General features: G+C 42.9%; 2 protein-coding genes across 4 annotated transcripts in view; one reads left to right on the top strand and one right to left on the bottom strand.

Annotated features, from left to right (window-relative positions):
• The window catches only part of LOC6529945 (low-density lipoprotein receptor-related protein 6), a 32,852-nt gene that overhangs the window by 10,851 nt on the left and 4,233 nt on the right, over positions 1-17,768 (bottom strand). The gene's annotated exons all lie outside the window — the stretch shown is intronic.
• Positions 12,127-15,096, top strand: LOC26536141. Its single transcript, XM_015197466.3, has 4 exons — positions 12,127-13,330; positions 13,390-13,532; positions 13,584-13,719; positions 13,773-15,096. Exons 1-4 carry the CDS (start codon positions 13,024-13,026, stop codon positions 13,871-13,873), a joined length of 687 nt encoding a protein of 228 aa, XP_015052952.1. The 5' UTR covers positions 12,127-13,023; the 3' UTR covers positions 13,874-15,096.

The raw sequence follows: 17,768 nt of genomic DNA, 5'->3' as shown, positions 1-17,768 counted from the left end.
AAGCTCTTCCCCACTGCTCTCGACGATGATGAAGTTTGCCTGGCTGTCTTGTTTTTTCGTCATTCCCCTTTTCGTTTTTCAGTTTGCCAGTTTGCCAAATTGTTAATGGTTATCAAGGACGAGATGGGACTTCACTCTCCTTTGCCTGCAACTTGAGATCCCAGCCGAAATTGCGAACCTTTTTGCTTTGCTGCTGGTGTTCACTTCGGATTTTTTACTTCATTGCTCGGACAGAATATGCAGATTGAGCTGATTGTGCTGAACTACCTAACTTCAAGCTGAAAACTAAAGGGATTTTCTTTGGCTTAATACAATACTGTCGAATGGTATTGTTAAAATTAAAGAGCAGCAACAGTGTTTTACAGCATGGTTAAGTACTTAAGTACACTGCAGGCTGTAAATGCTTTTCAATTATTTCGTAATCCAATTTCTATTGGAAAATAATTTCAATTTTATTATCTCTCATTTAATTAAACTGAACAATAGATGGTCATGACAACCCTGAATAATGGCAAAAGGGCTGTCAAAAAAGTGGACAACCCTGGTTAATCTGGCTACAGCATCCCCGACAGCTTTAAATTAAAACCAAAACCACTGACACGAAAATGTTTACACACCTACTTAAAATGTAATCGCCGCGTGCTGCGGAACGCAGCGGATCGGGGTGGGTGAATCTGAATCTGATGAGGATGTGGATGGAGATGAGGCTGAGGATGAGGGATGTGGCTGCGGGGTGCCTGTCTCTGCTCGCCCGATATGACAACTGGCCATTAACGTTAAAATAAATACGCTGCGATGTTCCCGGCAACGCCAATTGCCAACTAAAAGACTGGAACTTGAACGGATGGCAGCGCGACCATAATGATTGTGTTGCTGAACGATGGACGGGCATGGGTTGGTGGGCAAAGAGCGATGGAGCGTTGAATGGGAAAAATCAACAAACCACAAATCGTATGAACCCGTCGACGGATGCGGGAAAAATGCTAAATAATCTCTGTGGTGGCGCAAAAAACACACCAAAATGGAAATCAGCTTCTCCTGGCCCGATAATGTGCATGGAAAATTGCGAGTAGCCAGCAGCATGGCGAATTTTGATGGCATGTCCACTGAAGCGAGCTGGAGGAACGGACCAACGGACAAATGGACATACGGACATACGGACAACCAAACTCGTGGCAACAGCAACTTAAAATGCATTAAAACTCGGCTCGCAGCATTAACATTTAAAAAGTTAAACATAAACATGACTGCCTGCATCCGGATACAGATCCACATCCACATCCTCATCAGAGTTCGTTGAGGCAGTTAACAAGCTGCCAGCCACTACTTGATCAAAACAACATTAAAACGACGGGGCAAACTGCGAATAATAAGCACTTGTAAAGGAACTTTAATCTTATGCTTGAGTTGCTCAAAATCATATTAATCTGATTGCAATTCATGCGGCACTCTATATTTTGCTGGATTTCATTTGGTTCAATTAATTTAATGCTAGAAATGTGGAAAGTTAAAATTAATATACAACTGTATTTGTTCTCATGCTCTTTTTTTTTTACATAAAATCTTAGGAGCGTTGCTGAATTATTATCGAACCCAGCGGCTACAGTTTGGACCATGAACTCATGACGGCATTTAAATTTATGCCAAAAACAACAGAATCCGCAGAGAACCCGGAAAGGCAGCGCCTCATAATAAGCGCTGGCCAAAGCTGAAGGATGCATCTGCAGCTCAGATCATCATCAAGCCAGCCCAGCTCGTTGAAAATTGCCCACAGCCCGATGATCCGATGCTCCTTCACTCCAGTCCTTTGCCCACTTATCGGGCAAACATCATCAACTCCAAACAGCAAACTCCACTCCACGCGAAACAAAACGAAGTGCGAGTACGAGTATATAGTAGAGCACTCCGTGGATGCAGCTGTGGACTGGAGTTATACAGCTACAGCTATAGCCGCCAGTCGAAGCCAAAAGTGGAAATTGCAATTGTGCCCGAAAAGGGGCCGAGAGCATTCTGCTCAGCCATTGTTTGGCTGCTCCTTCTGGCCGGGCCTCATGTTTTATTTAAAATCCTCAACATTATATTACAATGGGCGGTGGACGGATGCGACGATCTTTCCATTTGCTTGATGGAATGGAGCATTTAAATATTATGCAGATGGATATGGCTGTTCAACCCCAGGACCGAATTTCTTCATCCAGGGCGTCTGAAACAGTGTGTGTGTGTGTGTTTCTGGGTGTATGATGGTGCTAAGCATAACCATCACGAACAAAGCAGCACAAGACGTGCCCAGCCAAATAAAATACTGAGGAAAAAAAATGAAGTCATGAACTTTATTTTCTCTCAACTCGTTAGCATCAACACCCATTTTCCCCGCCCCCAACCACCAAATCCCCTGCGAAACGCCATTAACTCGCACAGCATGCAATTTGCACGTTCGGAAGGGAAAGACTTGCCAAAACTCAACTGGTTCGCGCTTCGGGGGAGCAGCCAAAAGAAGAAGCTGGCCGGGCTAAAGCTGCACCGCAAAAAAAAATAGTTTGTGAATCTCGAAAATGTATTGCAAAAAGGCTTGCAGTACGAGAAATGTTAAATGTTAAGCTGCTGCTGTACTAGAGTTCCCTGGGAGCTCTATAAAATCCTCGAAAACAAACGCATTCTCTCTGTGTGCAGCTCCAGAGCTACAGCAACAAAAAGCATTCCCCAAATTGGTGCCACACAGAAAGAGATAGCGGGCTGACAAACGAAAGAGACAGAGAGGCGAGGCAAAGCAGAAGCGTTGTGGTAGGAATCGTGCCAAAACTGTTGAAAATGTTGCACAAACGATTGGGTTTGTTATCTTTTCCAAACGGAAAACGTGCTGTGCCCCCAACAGAAAACAGAAAACGGAAAAAACACACCAGCAGCAAGACGACACAACATGGAAAAAGGCGCAGACATTCAGCGGCAGCAGCAGCAGCAACAATCTCTATGCCACAAAGATGCTGGGATGCTGTTGCAGTTGCACAGCGATGGAGGAGCATGGTATGGAGTCTAGAACAAGGTACATCTATCAGTGAAATCGGGGGCGGAGGAGTTACTCTACTCGTTTTTATTCGAGAATATTTCCTCAGCTCATTGGTTAGTCGCCCGAGGGTTAAGAGGGCCAAAGACACTCGGGTGGGCCAAGAGCTCTTTGAAGGAGCTTCGGTTCTGCAAATGACAGTGGCCCAAAAGCAAATCGGCATCGTTAGGTGGAGCTGGAGGTGGAGATGGAGGTGGAGGTGGGGGCTTCACTATATTTGAGGTGTGGAGAGGTCAGATGCTGCTGCTTTGCACTGGCAAAGCAACTGCCAACCGTCCATCAGCATCAGGCCCCTGGGCCATAGAAATTTGCATCAATTTCAAGTCAAGGAAGACGAACTTCAATTCCAACAAGAGGCACTCAGAGCTGCCTGGCATGTCGAAGAACTGTTATGGCGTGTAAGTGGTCGATCAACTGTGCCAATTATCATTTTGAGCAGCAAATAATATCTTGGATAACTGCTTTAAGCTCTTTTGCAGATAACATTTTGTTTTAGCCACTGCCAACTTGGGTAGAGTAGTAGGAACATTTATGGTAATGGTAATCCTGTTCCCTTTAGTGTCACAACTTTCGTTTGACCCAATTAAAATAAAGTCTTTCCCACACGAATCCCATTTTAAATGTAGTTAAGTTGCCAACAAGTTTTAATGAAAATCTGGCTAAAAGTTCCGAACATTCCAGCACGGCTTGCCACTGCACAGTTTAATTAAAGCTTAAAGTATGTTCAAGGTTCTAATTCTTGTGCACGAAATGAAATTGGTTTTCTGATGATTTGACGTTGAAAAAATGCATTGTTTGAGTGCTTACTCGAAACGCTTTACACGTAAGCACTTCCTAATTAAATACTTGTGCCAAATACGTGACAACGATGGGCAGAGGACGAACTGCAAGCGCAGCCTCTGCTCTTGGTCCTGCTCCTGCAGCCGAAGGATACAAGCCTAGTCAGCGTATAAAGCGCTGCATCATTATCAGCAATGGTAGGATGTGTAGGATGTGCAGGATATGCAGGGTTGCTGGTTGGTTGGCTCAACCCACTGGGGGTTGGGCTGTCGAGGAAACACTGTACCCACATGTCAGCAGCCAGAAAGCTGGCGGGGAATGGGTCTGACAAGCACATGACCATGCTCAATGTTTCTGTTCTGTTCAGATCTGTTCGGTTGGGCTGTGTTCCCATGGCTGTGGCGCACTCACTCATAATCAAGCCGAGGTGGAAGGTAGAAAATGGAGGCGGCCCCGCCCACACAGCCGGCGACGGCACGACTGGGGCCACCACCATTCATATTATGATAACGATGTGGGTTGGTCAGAGGAACAGCAACAGCAACAGCAACAGCCACAGCAACTGCAGCAGCAGCAGAAAAATCAGCAGCAGCAGCTGAAGCAGCAGCCCCAACAGCCGCATCAGCACACTGACAAAAATAAGTCTGTGACCCAGATTCGTGAAGCTTTCTTAATTAAGACTTTTATCTGAGTTAGACAAGGATTGCTTTTTTTATGTCCCATTATCACCGGTGTTAACGTATTACGATCTTTAATCACCAGTTGAGTAGTACTACAATAATTAAGTAACTAACTTGATTTTACTATTTTCCTCAAGTTCTTGCTCTTTGCTATAGAAAACTGATTAGATTTAATGAGGTGTTTACACCGCAATATATTAGTATAATAAACTAAATCGCCTGATGAGCTTAGCTTATGGTTAACGATTGAGCTGAATTTAAAGCAAATATAGTTTGCCCTTCTGCATTAGCAGTGCAGTGCAGCAATCTCGCTTGAAAAATATCGTGTTAATATTTTCTGCAGCTCTGGCTCTGGCCCCACGAACCCTGCCCCTTCCACATCCACAGCCACCTCCTTCTCCACCTCCACTGGCACTGCCAGTCCCCTGGACCAGAGCAGTGCCTCATCCACCAAGGATCCGTTAATTTTATGGCAATATGCCTCGTTCGTCCGCCGTACACGAGCATAGTTGTGCAGTAGAGTAGTTGTAGTTGCTGCACTCAAGTGTTGCCCATCAAGATTGCGGGGCTGTGTGCCTCGCTGGCTATGAATTGCATTGCCGGCGGATCCGGCAACTGGGGGTAACCCCCACCAGTGGGGGAATCCAGGGCAGCGGCATGGGGGAGCATGGAGAGGAGCAGGTGGGCCATGTACTCTCGCACAGCAGGGCAACAAGCAACAAACAGCAAAAAAAGTGAAGGAAAATTGTAAATTTAATATTCTTGCGCGCCGGCTTGATGATTTAAATTAATTTGCAGGCAGCTGAGCGCGGGCTTATTATATTCATTATGCCCGGGTTTACTTTAAATGATATTTATATGCTTATACATATAAACAAAGCTGTCGATAAGGGGCTACACAACCTTATCAGAACATCTCATTACTGAACGTTGTGGTTGATTTTATCAACAGCACATAAAAAAAGGCAAAATAACCAAAACTGCTTTAAAAGCAGGAAAACTTTGACCAATCCGCTTTATAAATTTGCATTATTCTATTATTCCTAAGATTGGTACCTTTTATTTTATTTCATGTACTTTTTTTCAAACATTTACCATATCTATGCCAAAGGGAATTCCCTTGAGTTTTATTGTTCGTTTTCGTTAAGTCAGTAATCCTTAGAAAAATTTAAATATTTTATGCCATTGTGTAGCTTTGAAATGCTCAACCCCCTTTTTCAATAACAAATTAATCCCAGTTGTTCAGCCAAGTTGTGGTTTCCTCTAATTAAATTCCTAATTCCACCGGAGGCTATAGAACCAGATAGCAACAAAAGATAACATGGACACATGGCAAATATAGCAAATAGAGGAAAACCACCCGGCTGCCTAAATATTTGCCTATTTAAAAAGGCGAAGCTAGGGTAAGTTGGTCACGGCGATAAATAAGTTGGGTAAATAAATGCATAAATAAGCCATTGGAAATAACCGTCTGCCGTGATTGCATGGCCTATAATGCAAGTTCAATATTGGCTGTGCAAAAGGCAATATGTTAATGCAGATGAAGTCTTGTGACAGGCATACGAAATGAGTAGCATCCACATTCACATCTGCACTCACATTCACATTCAGCTGGTTGTTGGCAGTTGGAAGCGAGGCAACAAACAAATTGACATTCAATTAGTTGCCAGCCAGCAAGTCGGGCGTCCTCGAGAACACACTTCCACCGCCAGTACAGTGGAGCCTGCACCTTCGTGCCCCGCCGTTGGAACTGAAGCTGGAAGTGAAGCTGTCAGAAGCAAACATTTGTGCAAAATAAAAATTTATACACATGTACAAATAAAGCAACTACAAGTTCGAGGGCCTGGAATTGCAAATGTACAAAATAAAGCGCAAAAAACAAAAAGGGAAAAATGTCTACAGCAGCAGCGAGTCTGCCAATTGAGACGACTGCCATTGGGACTACTCCACTTGTGGCCATTAGCACCGCACGGCAGATGGAATTGATTTATATTGAATTATTGAGCTGCCTGCCTGCCAGCTTGCCAGTCGCGGCCCAAGTATTTGTGCACACTGATTGAAGTGAATTGGAATCGAAATTTCTACAGCGCCCATCTGACATCGAGATTTACTTGTGGTTAATTGCCACATGGGGTCCATGGACTGGGCCATGTATTGGGCCATGTATGGAAATATGCTGCCATCACGGAGCAGGAGGAGCAGCCTGGCCAGAGCTTCCGAGCTGGTTATAAATTGCAGCATAAATTATCCCGATTCTGTGCTGGGTGTTGTAAAAGTAAATTGCCAAGCGGACGGCCAACTCGCGGCAAACAAATCACCATTGCAATTGGCCCCTTCTCCCCAGCATCTTCATGCTGAATCTCCATCTTCTCCTGGATCTGCATCTCCTCCTGAATCTCCATATCTTTGGCGAAAGGAGCGACTAACCAATCGAAGCAATGTTCAGCTCTTGCAAATTGATATTTTATTTCCATTTACTTGTTGCCTTAGCTCGCTGTTGTGGCTGCTGCGATTGCCAGGCGGTAATTTATAAATCAATTTCAGATTTATGCCGTCTTAAGGAAAGTGCCGGCTAACTAATTGCTCTGTCACCGATGAAGGCAAATATGCAAGACATCCATGCATTACAAATTCATTACCCAGCAGTCAAGTCATCTTGAAAGCCATTAGAGTTGACACAACTTGAATTGTTTTGGTACTTGGGTGAAATACGGTGATAATTCCGAATAAGATCGAAAGGAATTGCGAATAAAATTGTATGAATTCCCCAATAAGTGTAACTTTTACGCATTTACAGTTTAAAAATATATTTGATGTCATTAAGGAAAATCCGCAAATAAAACGCGCATGCTAATTTAAATCAAATTTATGTATATCACACTTAGCATGACAAAAGTTCGGCAATCCTAGCGAGCAAGTATCCAAAACTAGTTGCTTTGAATTTCTGTCATATTGTGTTATTGTGTGGCTGGCTCCTTTGTGGGCGCGATTTGCTTTTCACATGCAAATAAATCGGCCACAATGTTCGCATTCAGTTGACAAATTTAGCATTTTAAATGGAGTTCAGGTGTTTCTTTAGCTGCTGGCTGCTCCCCATTCATCCTCATCCATCCATCCATCCTCTTTGGAGCTTATGGGTTTTTTCTGGCCGTCCGTCTGATTTCATTTTAATTATTATACTCGCTTGTTACCCCCTACACGCTTTTATTTATACAAATTCTTTACGCTCGCCGTTGTTGTCTTGTTTGGGTTTTTGTTTAGGGACAAAGCCAGATACACAAACGAGCTTTGGCTTCATCGTTGGCTTTGGCTTTGGCTTGGCTTTGGATTTGGCCATAAAACAGCTTGTTGTGTGGCGAGTGCGACTGCCTCGAGGCGTTTTGTAGGCACAGCCCAGAAAAAAACAAACCTATCCAAAACCCAAAGCCGGCAACCCAAACACAATCCCCCCGCCCCCAAATCTTGAGTTTGTGATTAGGGCGGCGGAGTGGGACCCACGTACATACATACATATAAACTCTCGGCTTCGCCAGTAGCGTAGTCCAAGTTCGAGAACAGCTGGGGGAACTCAGGTAGCGCAGGTAACTCTGGCAAACGAGGAGAGCAAACAAGACGCGTCCCAAAACAAGCTAAGCCAACCGATTCCAGAAAGAAGAGATATCTACAGAGAGCGAAATCAGGGTGGACTATTTCCATTATAACCAAACGAATTCTATAATATAAACCTTAAGACACTTCCTTAGTTACATACTCAGGATACTCACGATATCTAGAGACAGAATTGATATACTTTAATTCCACGAAACATGCAAATTCATTGGACTGTTTAATGTTTTGCCCCAATGCCAGATTCTAGATACCAAAGAAAGCATTGCCTCCCCATTAAGTCGATTTTTTCTCAGTGCACGCACAAAATCAAGCCATGAAGGCATCTTTTGGGCTCGTTAAGCACTTGGAGACTGCGGCTCTCGATAAATTTGGCCGTAATCTCGATAATGATTATGTTTGCATTGTTGTTTGTTTCCCCCGTGTTTTCCTTTTGTTTTAAAGATTTTTTACAGACTTTTTGGGAACTCGCATGGCACGCATGTAATCGGAGCTTATGCGATAATGAAGTTGTTGCCTACGGGTGTAAAATTACTTTGGCGATAACACAAGGAGTGCTGCTCTTTGGGCCCAAAAGTTTACCTTATAATGCCTGCGCCATCGCTCGTATATCAACATAATGAAGTTCGACATTAATGGCGCAAACGCAACAGGTTATTTACTGTTAGCTGATTTGTTTAAACTTTAAAGCCGAAGCGTCGAAACTGCTGATTTTGTATTTAAATGCGCCTCTTAGTCGCAAAACGTGTTTTGCCTCGCGCCAACTCAAGTCGAGTGGAGTTGAGTTGAGTTGAGTCGAGTTGACTTGACACCTTGCTATGCATATTTAACCGCCTGTCCGTTGTCAAGAGAGGTGTCATAAGCGAAATTTATATCGCTCCCATTTGAGGGTTATACCCAAGTCAGGATTTTCACATCAAACACTTGCTTAGCCTCTTTAAAAGCTCAGCCTTCTCTACTTGCTGAAAGGTTATGTTACTGCAATATAGAAGTTTTTAGATCTGTGTGTTGATTTACCCCAGCAGAAACTTACATCCAGTCGTTGATTTTAGCCCAATTAGCAATGTGTATCCCTTCAGAGGGAAGGAGGCAAACAGCCAGCCGTCCACAGCCAATCGAGTGGCCCAGTGGAAGCGGAAACTTGTGGGAGCAGCCACACATCAACGCACCGGGCCAAATAAGCTGTTTGCACCCAGTGCAGGCATGAATGCGAAATTAGTCAAGCGCGCAACTGCATTTACCGTGAAGGTGAGCGAGCGAGTGACTGAGTGCCACATGCAAACCCACTGCCACTAACACTAGCAAAGTTGCCACATGCAGCGGTGTTGCAAGCCCAGGCAATTCAATTTCAATATGTGGCAAATTATAACAATTGCCAAGATCCATCGGAGGAACTCGCTCACACGCACCTCTGCAGCTGGAGATGATTGCTGAACTGCATCGGAGGAGGTGTTCAGGTTCAACCTGCACTGATCAACAAGTTAGACAGTTTTTTGTTATTATATCTATATTTCAAATAGGTCGTTTTACAATTTATACATCTGCAAACTCAAACAATTTTGTAGAAAGCATATCTTTCAGATTCTTTTTTATCTTTTAGATTCTGTTTGCAGCATTTCATTTGAGCATGTTTTTAAGTTTAAGACTTAAGAAATAAAACATTTTTGTATCCCCCTTAAAGCCTTCTATTTCACATTGGCCACAACTTTTGTTAGCCAGTGTAGTCGTGTGCAGCACTAAAGTTATTACGCATACCAAAGGTAATAAGCTCGAGTCATGGAAATTGTTATAGCTTTGCTGGCCAATGTTGGTGTTGCTCGGCAAAAATGGCTGCAAATTGTTGAAAATTGCCCAGACTGCGTCGCAAGGTGAGGACAGGAAAGAAAAACCGCAATCCGTTGGAGCATATAACATAATATAAGTATATTCATACGCCTCTATCCAGGTATTCCGTACTCACATGCCAATGGAGATGGATCGCTCACAGGTATGGTTATGTGCCGCATGTTGCATGTGGACGGGGCAATTTAGTATCTTAACACGTTACAAATAAATGTCATTATTAAGATGGCATGACATACCACAACCTCCACTCTTAATGCCGCAGACATGGTGTGCGAATGGATGCGCTGCAGAGAAAGGGGAAGCTACCAGATACATATACTCTGACACTGTAGATACATTCACATGTCTGCAGAGGAGGAAGTTGTCGGAAAAGAGAAAGGAGCGGATGCTCTGGCTCGTTTGCTGTTAATTAGCATGCTGGGGCCATAAGGGAGAAATTAAACACAAACGGCGAACAATTTGTGTATCAACACATTAGAGAATGATGCCCTGCAATAACCCTTTGGACCTACGATTCCAATTCGAACTCCAATTCAGATACCGATACCGATGCCTAATGACATGCCATTGGCCCCAAACCGGAATCGCCTGCCCACTGCAACAATTACAAATGGGCCTATTGATAGATTTAAACGCACGCACTGGCAGCAGTGGTTTCAATGATTTGTTTGTGCTGCGCTCAGGAACTCTTTTCCCAACAAACGACACACACAAATGAGTTCGACTACACTGGACAAAAACTGTTGGCAACTAAAAATATGTATTTAAAATTATAATAAATCCAAACTTCTAATTGAATCATCTTAGCTTGACCAAGTTAAATTATAGTTAAATGTAAGATTCGCTTTCTACTTTTATAAAGAACTCAAGAGGTTGTAATATGATGCAAACGGGACTCGAATCTTCATACCCATTTCATATACAGATTTTTCTTGCAGTGCCTGTTTACATTTATCTTTATGTTTACTTTAAGTGTCTGCTCATTTTCGTTGCGTTGGCGTGTTGCAGTTAAATTTCGCACTGCAGTTTTATATGAATTTATGGCAACGGCTTGATAAACAATTTACATTATTTTATGGCATTCGTCTGAACGAGAAGCCCATTCGAATTTTCCCCACCAAAAACGTGGGGATTCCAATTCCATTCTTTTGCCAGCCGTATTGGTCGTGTTTTGGCTTGACGTTATCGAACTCTTTCCTTTTGTCCATCAAAAACCATTAAAACTAAGCATGAACCATCTGTGTGATAAATTAGTTTTTGTGGTTTTCTGGTTTCTGTTGGGTTTTCGACCTATAACTAATGATGTTGATGTATCCCGGAGATTGCTGGAATTCGGAATCGTAGTTTAATTTATGCGTTAGCCATCGAATTTTTTTCTCTGGCCGCCAGTCTACAAAGTTTTGATTGGCAAAGTTAAAGGATCTTTAAAAAAAATGCAGAACAGAAAATAAATTTATTTAGGCAGTCTTAATTTATCGATCGACAAAAATTAATTAAGAATCAACCAAGGCGTTTTCGCCTGGGCAACAAATCATCCAAAGTGTCACTTAAATTATGGAGAAGTGACCCTCTCCAGGGAAAATCAAATACGATATAAAAAAGCCAGCGCTCGACAAATTAGTATGCACAACAGGTTAAAAATTGACAAACGCCAGTCGAAGGCAGCTGCAAAGAGCAGAAAAAAAGAGCAACAGGAAAAATGCCAAATATAGAGGGTATAAAATAATAAAAGCCATAAATAAACTTTAAATTGGTTTTTTTTACCCCCTTGTCGTCTAGATAGGAAGCGTGTTCCGAGGTACAAGAGTGAAATAAATTAGCAATTCGTCGAACGGGTAGACTGCTCTTGGACTATGAAGACGAAGGATCTGCCTTCGCAACGAGCTGCGAATTAATGTTTCCTCCCAGCAATATTAGATAACGAAACCCGAGACTTCACCATATGGAGTGCAGAGATCTTTCGCCCAAAAAAAAAAAAAAAAAAAAAAAAAGAAGGAAACTCGGGAGCCAATGAAACGTAAACAAGAACGGCAGTCAGAACAATTACACGAAAACAAAGAGCAGTCAAAAGGCCAAAACAAGCCAAACCAAAAAAATAAAACTTAAAAAGAACCAAAAAAAAAAAACAAGGTATAAAGCAGAAGAAAAAGAGGAAAAACATTTCTGGCCAGGTTTGTTGATTGTACGGATGGATATATGTGGTGGAAGGCATGCTGGGCCTGGCCTCTAAATGACCGGCTTGGAAACGAGTCGCAAGTGGCCAAGAGGGCGGGGGAAGCAGGGGAAAGGGGGGGGAAAGGGTACAGGGGACAGGGGACTGCGGACTGGAGCCCCAAAAGGGTTTGGGCCATGATTTTGGGCCTGGTTTGGTCTGAGCCCGGTCTCGTCTCTTAACGATGTGCATGTTTATGCGCTGCTCTGCTGCGTTGCAGGCAACGCACGAACGCCCAGACATTTTCAACCGGCGGAGGCAGCAACGACACATCCCGAGGAACCCCACCAATCACTACGGCCGAGGAAGGTGGCCCGGAGCAGCGGGAGGGGATGGGGGAGCTTGTTAGCAAGGGAGACACGGCCAAGATACCATCTAGTGATGGGCGACTCAAGCAAATCAGAAAGTATCGTTTATTCAGAGTACCAATGGCCAACGCGGATCACTTTAAAATACAATATAATACAATTTAATTCATCCAAAATAAATTAAAAATTTTTAAGCACTTTACAAGATTATATTGGTGGCTTATTTATAATTCTGTGCCCTGTGTACATTTGTCTGGCACAGAAGTTCGCATTTGGAAACTGTGACTTCAGTTGCAAGTGACTGGGATGTGGCATGTGCATCGCACCATCCCTAAATGTTTCCGGAGTCGAGTCCCCTTGTTTTTATTTCAGTTTCTCGTTCAGTTCGTTAGTTGCCCAAAGCCAACGGCTATGTTAAGTGGCCCATACACACAGATACGCACGCATACAGGCACAGAGACACGGCAAAACAGGGTTGCCTGCGCGCCTGCAGATATGCAAATTGGTATAGAAACTTAATTACTTGCTGACATGTTTTGGGCCCTTAAATTGGCAACTTGTTGGGTAAATTATGGTCGTAACATTTTATTCGCACCTATGTACCTCACAAGCAGCTATTCCCCACATAGCACAGAGCACATGATGGCTTTTCTAAAACTGACAACATGTAGGAGAAAATTCAAGTCAGTAGCTGTTTCTATCATGGCTCTGATAAACAAATTCTTATGTCGCTACTCGATCACCACGGGAGTAGTTGTGATAGGAACCTCCTATGTCATAATGGATTTACTTCGCCTGTTCTATCACCTGACTATCTTCTATTTCCCAGGGCCAATTTGTAAATGCATTTCCTTGCCTTGTGTTGAGCACAATGAATTTTCATTAATTTCTCTTCAGTTAGACATTGGTATTTTGAAGACCGCAGCGGAGACGAGGTCCATGATCTTATCACTGTCACCATGATGAAGAATCGCATTCAGGTTTTGCTGGTCCTGGGGATCGACCTTTTGACGGATATCGGACTGCTCATGAGCGTGAATGTAAGTAGTTGATCTCATAAGCTTGGTTCCTTTCTTACTCATAGTTTTTAGTCTGGAGTAATAACCATAGGGATTTGGTTGTTGAAAGCAATCATTTTCATCCTCGTCTACTTAGTTGTTATCCTGTCTCTAGTCTTTGCCTACAGCGATCACATTACATTGGCCTTGGTTTTTATTCCCATATTGGGTAAGATAATGGTCAAGCATACGCGATTTACTATCAATTATTTTCCCCCCAAGTTATGGAAATATATTTCCTGTTGATTGTGGGCTTGCACTTAGTGAATCTTCGTGAGCCGAGAGACACGAATGAGGAGAGCCCCGATGAAACAGTCGTCTAAGTTCTGGATGGTTTTATGTGCTATTAAAGAATCCCTCGAAAAATAAACACAATCGTTAAATTAACGATTTGCCATGTGAACAACTCGTTTAAACTGCAAAGCAAAAGAGTGCTGGCCGAAGTGCGAGGGAATCGAGATATCGAGATGGAGGAGAACCAGCTGGGAATGCCCTTAGCCTATCAATGTTTCCCTTTCGCAATTAACATTTGTGGAACACACGTAATTACAAGATTACGATAAGTGATAAGCGGCGGCACCGGCAGAAGGATGCTCAAGTTGGCCCAAAAGCAGTTGAACGGGTTCGCGATGCTTTCGTTGTTGTTGCTCTTGTGGCAGTTGCACACACATATTTGCATATGCAAACCGCGCTGCATGTGGTAGCCAATTTGCTGGCAATACCCTAACCGATTACGCATATGCACAGGAAAATAGAATGTTAAGGAATCTTATTATAAATTACGAAGTGCAAGTATTGTTCGTTAGATTAAAAGATGATATAGAAAAAAGTTTTTCTACAGCTAGCCAGTTTGGAACACCACACCATTTTATGTTCTACATCAATCCTGCGTTTTAAACTAATAATTCAGGGCATTTTTCTCAGTGGCACATACACATCAGTATCACCCAACACAGAGGTCAGTGCCAGGCCAATCCGCCCACACAAATCTGTGGTCGGAGGAGGGCGTCGCGTTGATGAGCAGGATGATGCCATGATGCCATGATGCCATGATGCCATGATGCGATGATGACGTGGATGTGGATGGGATGCAACCGAACTGGCGGGCAACACAGATGCATTACACAGACACACACACGCCGAACTGACCACACCACAACATTATTGTTTAAATTGCAAAGTGATACATTTGTGCCGGCGGACCGAGAGTTTGCCTTCGGTTTTAGCAGTTTGCATACGGAATGCAGATGGCTCCCAGGATGATTGGGTTAGTTAAAGCCCAATTGTGTTTGCCGTGCTTAAGTTTAAGCAGATATTGGGATGCAATTCCTGAGAGGATGCTGTTTAACAACTGTGCACTTCCATAGGAAACTTTATCAACAATCTGTCGGTTGTGGAAAGCTTACACGAGCTTGGAATAGTATGATTAAAAGTTTAGTTGATTAATTGCAATTCAACAGCTCATGTAGTGCATTTCCCTACGGTCAGTACGTTTATAATTATGCAAAATTAAGCAACAAATTAAAGTTGAAAACAGCTTAGGAAATTATAATTTAATTAATTAATAGGAAATAGGAAGTGAATTTTGAGTTATTCTTCGCTATAGGCTATTTAAACGAGTGAGCTAGTTAGTTTAAAAGCAGCTTGAAGAGTTTGAAGAAGAAACCGTGTTATTTATTATATTATATAATCATATGTATATAACTGATCTAGTTGATTCTATAGTAAACGTCCTGATAGTATGCAAAGTAGCCAATTAATCTTTAATCATCAAGACGAAGCCCAAACTCACGCATGGATAATTGCGTTGGGCATTTTTAATTGGATAATTGGAAAACTCCAGCGAATAATGCTGCCTAGATAGAACCCGCGCGGAAAGACAAAGTGTGGCAAGTGTTGACTGGCGTTCTAAGCCAATGTCAGCAGCTGGCTGGTTGGTGGAAAGTTGAAAGTGGAACTGGTGCACACATAAATGAAATCAAAATCAATGTCAACAACAGTGAAATGTCGAGTGTCCCCGCGGGACGCAAAGGATGTCAGGCAGGATGGCAGGATGGCAGGATGACTGGATGCCGTCAGTGGGCGGTGGGTGTGGCGTCAAAGGCGCCGTCGCCTTTGAAGTACTCCCATTACTACTAAACTGGCGTACTACGGCGTAGTAAATAGAAGCTAAAGCAAACAGCGCTGAGCGCTAACGTAAAAGGACCAAAAAGGGGGAATCCCCCACACGGCATGACAGCGCGCAAAAACGTCAGTTAGCTGCAAAAAAGAACAAGGTTTAAAGAAGTGGGTGGGTGGCCGGTAGTGTGGCGTGTTTTCTCCCCTTTGGCGAGTGTAGGAGTGGGTTGGTTGGGCAAATCAACGCTGGCAAAAAACACTTTGTGCGCGCGTCAAAGTGTTAAAGAAAGTAAGCACCCGTCCAGCCACCCACACATCACCCACACACCACCCAAACCACCCACACACAACGACAGAGAGCTGGCCGGGAAAGATGGTAGATGAGAGGTTGGGAGATGGTTTTTCCCGGAGCTTTGTGTACATATTTGATGCGCTTTTTTTCCTCCCACCCGGCTCGACAAATTTAAGTTTTTCGGGCTTCCTTTTCGGTGCGGCGGCACTTGCTTTGTGGATGCCGCCATGCATGCTGGAGTACTCGCAATTCCGGACTCCAAAAAACTCCGGATTGCAACTGAAGGAGAGAGTCACAAAAAGAAAAAAAAAACGAAGGATCCGAAGGCTTATCTTTCAGCCAAACACTCGAGCGTTTTTGGGGCTTAACGATGTTTGGACGGCCTTTGTCCATTTGCTATTTCCATATTGACTTGTCCCGTGGAGGTCCCTTCCACTTCCGTGCTTTGCGCCCCTTTTTTAAGCTGCACTGAGAAAAACTTCCAAGGAGTCGCTCAATATCAATCTATATACGTTGACCTGACTGCTGCAGGCCTCAAAATACTATGTGAACCTCCTTTTTAAACTTTGCTTATGATTAAAACTTGAAAATGTATTTTATAAAATCTAAATAAAATATTCAAGAAAGTTAGATCCGCCGTTATCATGATATACGGCTAAGCTTACAACAAAGTGCCGCCTTTGGGCCTCGGAAATTTGTCTGAGTGCATACATTTAGAGCCTGGGTCAATGCTTTGTGCATTTGAAATATGCCGGCAATTACCGGGCAACTTTGCCATATTACAACTGCTGAATTATTAGTGAGCTGCTTTTTTCAGCTCATTAGCGTCGCATCTAGTGGAAAAGTGTTTGGTGGGGCCGCAGAGTGGAAGAAGAGTAAGAAGAAATAGAAGGGGGTACTAAATTATGCGCAGTGCAATCAAGTTGAGTGCGTACTACAGTCTAAATAAGTAGTAGTTGTTTATTCATAAAAGCATTGCGCCGAGAAATTGTCAGCCTTTGGGCTTTGACAACACGAAAAAGAGCTTAAAGGAAAACGCAAAGCGCCAAAGGAAGGGGCTAAAATGCTGGACGGGGGAGAGGCGCGGGGAGCGGGAAGCTCAAAAGTGCAGTTGAAACCACATAAACAAACGCATACAGTGGGCACTCGAAAGAGGGCCAGACGCTTTGATGCAGTTAGCTAAATAAAAAATGTACTCATGTCTTGTCTAAAGAAACATTAGAATTTTCATGTAAATATTTAATCTGCGTTAATTAAAACTAAAAAAAACTTGTTTATATGTATGCCCACTTAATGGCAATTCTTGACGTTATAAGATTTACATTGATAAAATGTATATATTAAGTTAAAGTGTAGCATATATCTTACATAAAACTTTTTGTAGGCTACCAGAGAAATCGAACAATTCACTCCAAATTTTTAATGCAATCCAAGTACGCATATTGGTTCACATAAGCGAGAGATACCTGTAGTACGAATGCCTTTGAGGCAAAAGAAGGAGCGATATCACAGACCCATTTCCCATTACAAACTGTCTATCCCTGAGCTCAAAGAAGCTGGGTCCGCCAAAATCGAATATTTGAAATTTGAAAGGTGGAATCGTTTGACCATCGTTTGACCATGTTTGACCACCAATTACTTTTTTTTGACCACGTCCAGTTTTGAAGATATGGAATTTCGAAAATTTTCGAAAATTTTCGAACTTCAAAAAGTTGACTTTTTTGAACTTTTTTTTTTTTAAATCGCAATAACTTCGTTTGACCACGTTTGACCACCCTTTAGAATTTTGAAAAAACTTTTAGTTTGGA

The sequence above is a fragment of the Drosophila yakuba genome, chromosome 2R, assembly GCF_016746365.2.
Source record: "Drosophila yakuba strain Tai18E2 chromosome 2R, Prin_Dyak_Tai18E2_2.1, whole genome shotgun sequence".
Lineage (NCBI taxonomy): Eukaryota > Metazoa > Arthropoda > Insecta > Diptera > Drosophilidae > Drosophila > Drosophila yakuba.
Note: the sequence above shows the minus strand (reverse complement) of the source record. Positions and strands in the feature narration are given on the sequence as shown.

Bases quoted from the DNA above. Each gene is read 5' to 3' on its own strand.
- LOC26536141 (XM_015197466.3), top strand. From the start codon at position 13,024: ATGTTTTGGGCCCTTAAATTGGCAACTTGTTGGGTAAATTATGGTCGT. The intron at 13,331-13,389 runs GTAAATGCATTT...ATTTCTCTTCAG, and splicing joins CTATTTCCCAGGGCCAATTT to TTAGACATTGGTATTTTGAA. The intron at 13,720-13,772 runs GTAAGATAATGG...TTTCCCCCCAAG, and splicing joins GGTTTTTATTCCCATATTGG to TTATGGAAATATATTTCCTG.